At 31.1% G+C, this 3,936-nt stretch overlaps 1 protein-coding gene across 1 annotated transcript; it reads left to right on the top strand.

Annotated features, from left to right (window-relative positions):
- Nucleotides 1–458: 458 nt before the first annotated feature.
- Nucleotides 459–3,338, top strand: LOC145109571 (defensin-like protein). The gene is made up of 5 exons (XM_079046762.1): nucleotides 459–621; nucleotides 1,925–1,978; nucleotides 2,141–2,244; nucleotides 2,362–2,400; nucleotides 2,903–3,338. Exons 1-5 carry the CDS (start codon nucleotides 546–548, stop codon nucleotides 3,044–3,046), a joined length of 417 nt encoding a protein of 138 aa, XP_078902888.1. The 5' UTR covers nucleotides 459–545; the 3' UTR covers nucleotides 3,047–3,338.
- The last annotated feature ends 598 nt before the right edge of the window (nucleotides 3,339–3,936 follow it).

Here is a 3,936-nt window from a genome sequence, read left to right as displayed (position 1 = left end):
TCAGGGTAATTACTTTTTGGTTTTATTCATATTTTAGTAACTTCGTTTTTTTTGTACACATCTAGATTACAAACTTTGATGAATGTGTTCATATATGACCGATTGTAACTTGTAACTTGTTACAATCGGTCATCATAATTTGATGTGAAAAGTAAAAAAGAAAATTACTTAGATATAATAAAAACAAAAGATAATTACTTTAATAAACCAATTTTCCATTTTGAAATAAATTTGGAAAAGTTAAAGTCCATTTATGGACAAATTAAATTCGATTTGATACGCATGTTGACCGATTTGTCTTGTAACAAAACTATACAAATGATTATGCAAAAGGTACAACTGATCGATGCGTTGTCCAAGGGTTTGGTCCAGGTCGTAATAACGAAGGTACACATGACGTCATCTTTTAGACTGAAATGACGGAAATACCCATGCGCTTACAATGTTCTTCCACCGCTTTCCCCCAAAAATTTCTCCCTCATATTACCACCATCGTCTTCCTCTCGAAACCAAGGAGACCAAAATTCTAGAATCTAGAGAGAAAGATGATTCCTCAACAATGGACACCGCCATGCGGAAACCAATGCACCAATAAATACGCAGCGTTGATGCAGATTCCTTGTAAGTTTTCTGTTTCCCCCTGTATATTTCTTGATTCGCGTTACCATTTCTGGATTAACACCATGAATCGATGGTTATTGTGTGTATTTATGTTTGTAACATTGTATATTTAGTTTAATAGGTGCTATATTTTTTTTAACAGTGTTTGTTTGCCCCAATATAATCGGGGGATTATTAATTGAAATCGGTGCTTCCTTCTTTCCATAAAACAGATACATTTTCATTTTTGTGCGAAATTGATACGAATTTTGTTGCAGATGTTGCAAGGATGTTTTTTTATGTGCTACTTGTTATAGGTTATGACGCAGTTAAACATTTCTTTCCTTAGAATCTTAACTGAAGTTCGATTTTGAAATTTTTTGTTGGAATTCATATCCAAACTTATGTTGTTTTCATGAAGATTGTTAAAAGATGGTACTTATTTATGTAACTCTATGTTTCTACACATACACAAACTAGCATTAACAATTTCAGTATTGGTATTTTTTGTGTTGCATTTGTAGAATGGAGAAAAAAAGGATTCACAGATTGTTATTAGAAATGTTTATTTCAACTAGTGAAACGAATATATTAAACCTACTTATAACTCAAAAAGAAACTTCCTGATTTGGTCGAATATTTGTGAAATGATATTGGAAATTTAAATGCTTACATTATTGGATGTGTTTATGATATTGTCTTCCAGTTTCTTTATTAGATGTTGCATTTGTTTGTTGTTTCCATCAGTGTTCACATCATCCTGATTCCTGAATTCATTCCTGTTGTTATTCACAAGGGGGTAAATGCGTAATTCTATGTGAACTAATATGCCAATTTTTGTGACATTTATGATTCTTAATTCTTGACATGGGGTTTTCTCTGAGAACAAAAAATTAAAACTAACATTACAAATTAAAGATTTTGCTAAGTTGTAAGATGGTTTCTTTATGGTATATAACCTTCATTATGTATTCAAAGTTTTCAACACCATTTCCTCCATATATTTATATAAAAATTATGAAGTTAGTCAAGTTATTACCAAATACGTGCTATTTTTACTAAAAACAATTTACACATAATACTCATTATGTCCTCTAAATCCAACTGAATCTAATATACTAATAGTGACATATGGTAATTTACACTTTAAAACATGATTTGTTTTCTTTGTATTTTACTTTTTGAGCATATGCTTATTTATTTGAGAAAACTAATTACATATCTGATTCTATTTTTGTTTTTCTTTTTCTCATTGTTATTACTATTTCCATTAATTGTTGTCATAGTTTTGATTTTGGACATTTTTGACCTATTATTAATGCAGGGAGGGTATTCTGTAAGAAAGGGTGTAATGCTGATGGTGATACATGGGAGGAATGTAAGTGTCAATTTCTTGCTTTACTTCTTTCTTTTGTTAATCTCCTTTGATTTTCTTTACAAAAATATATGTTTATTATATGTGTATAGAACATATATATTTTGCTAAGTTTTTTTCTGCATTCACCAAAATGAAAGTCTTATTTGGTGTAATGATATTTAGGCTTGAGTGAGTGTGATGAGATATGCTACAAAGATCCAGTTTTGAAAGACCAACAATGGAGTGCTTACATTGATCGCTCTCCTGGTTCTGCTACTTACTCACAGGTTTTTTGTTTCTTCAACTTCGTGTGTGTAAAAAGACGAAAATGCCCTCATCCTTATTAAATAAAAAAGAAACAATTATATATGGCTTTGTGCCTTTCCTAATACTTTTGTCTTCAGGATTGCTTTCATGCTTGCGTCTCGGGCTGTGGTTATAAGGTCAGTTTGTCTTTTCTTTTCTTTTTTGATTAATTTTGTATTTTCATAAATAGTTTCAGACAAAACTGCAAAAATTTTCCCTGTGGTTTGCATTTTTCCCGGTTTTGGTCCAAACAGTGAAAAATTTGGATAAATGATCCTTTTGAGCATGTTTCTTTGTGGATTTGATCCCTGTCAAAATTGAAAAGTCTATTTTACCCTTTTAATTTCTTTTTCCCATTATTTGTTACTTTTTGGACCAAAACCCGGAAAAAATGCAAACCACAGGGACCAAATTTGCAGTTTTGTTATAGTTTTATGTTTGAATTTCATAGCTTTTGTGAGGAATGAAACGGAATGAGTCATTACATTCTATGATCATCATGTTTAATTGGCCTCTAGGAATGGAATAAAATTGTAATTTTAATTTTAATAAGATTTACAATCACAACTTATATCTTTAGAAAATAAAATTGTAATTTTAATAAAATCTTGATCTTTTTTATTTTTGGCTGCATTGCAGTTTGATATTCCATCTGAAAAAGTTACTGAAGTTCATCCAAACCGGCCATTACCACCACCACCTGCCGCCAAAACCAACCCACCACCACCACCACCACGAAAATCCGGGTCTATCACTGAAGATGTACCCAGCACTTCAGCATAACCGGAGTTTTTATGACACATGTAAAATGTGTCAATTTTGTCTCAAGTTATTTAACGGAAGGAATCAGATGATCACATAATGGTTACTAAGTTTTTTGTTTTTTCCCCACACCCGGGGGTATAAATGACTTTTGACATCTTTTTACCTGTAAAAGGTAAGAAACCCTAGAAAAAAAAAAACGTTATTTAGGTTTTTATGATACCATTGCCTTGTAAACTTTGGTAACGAGGGAAGATTTGTTGAAAATTTGACAAATTTTTATATATAATTGAATTGTGCTTATTTTATGCTACTAAGTTTCTCTTTTCTTTTTTAATCTTTAACGAAAAAAGCTGGATAAGGGACTAGGACTCGAATCGATGTTAATGAGACAAACTTTGTAATTTTTTGTACCATTTAAAAGGGTGCGACCATAACTCTTTTTTATCTGTGTAAAAGATGTCAATGTTCTTATGTTCTGTAAACCATTTTAATCTTCTGCTCAAAACGGTTAAGTTAGTTATGTTGTTAGAGTTTGTTAGAAGTTCGTGTACTTAAGTTATTTTATTCTTTTTTTGAGAGCTAATTTAAATAATAAAAACTTCACTTTTACATTCTTTCCCTCTCAACTTTTACATGGTATCGGAGTTGGTTTAATCATCATCATTGTTTATCTTCTTCCAAATCATCTAATCACTTGAATCTTCATCATGTTCGAAAATGAATCTAAACTTCAATCCGATTATGATCCTACCAACAACTCAAGCCCTTGCTTTCTTGGATTATCCAAGTTAAATTCTCATTTCAAATGTCTTTAATGTAATCAGTTTCACTACGTGGAAAAGATCTATGACCATTGTTAATTCTGCCAAAAACAAATTTAATTTTGTTAATGGCACCAATCTCCAGCC

The sequence above is a fragment of the Lactuca virosa genome, chromosome 1 (assembly GCF_052849685.1).
Source record: "Lactuca virosa cultivar CGN04683 chromosome 1, Lactuca_virosa_CGN04683_v6, whole genome shotgun sequence".
NCBI classification, from domain to species: domain Eukaryota; kingdom Viridiplantae; phylum Streptophyta; class Magnoliopsida; order Asterales; family Asteraceae; genus Lactuca; species Lactuca virosa.
Note: the sequence above shows the minus strand (reverse complement) of the source record. Positions and strands in the feature narration are given on the sequence as shown.

Excerpts from the sequence above, each read along its gene's own strand:
- LOC145109571 (XM_079046762.1), top strand. The coding sequence starts at position 546 with ATGATTCCTCAACAATGGACACCGCCATGCGGAAACCAATGCACCAAT. Across the intron at positions 622-1,924 it reads AGCGTTGATGCAGATTCCTT|GGAGGGTATTCTGTAAGAAA; the intron begins GTAAGTTTTCTG and ends TTATTAATGCAG. Across the intron at positions 1,979-2,140 it reads TGGTGATACATGGGAGGAAT|GCTTGAGTGAGTGTGATGAG; the intron begins GTAAGTGTCAAT and ends AATGATATTTAG.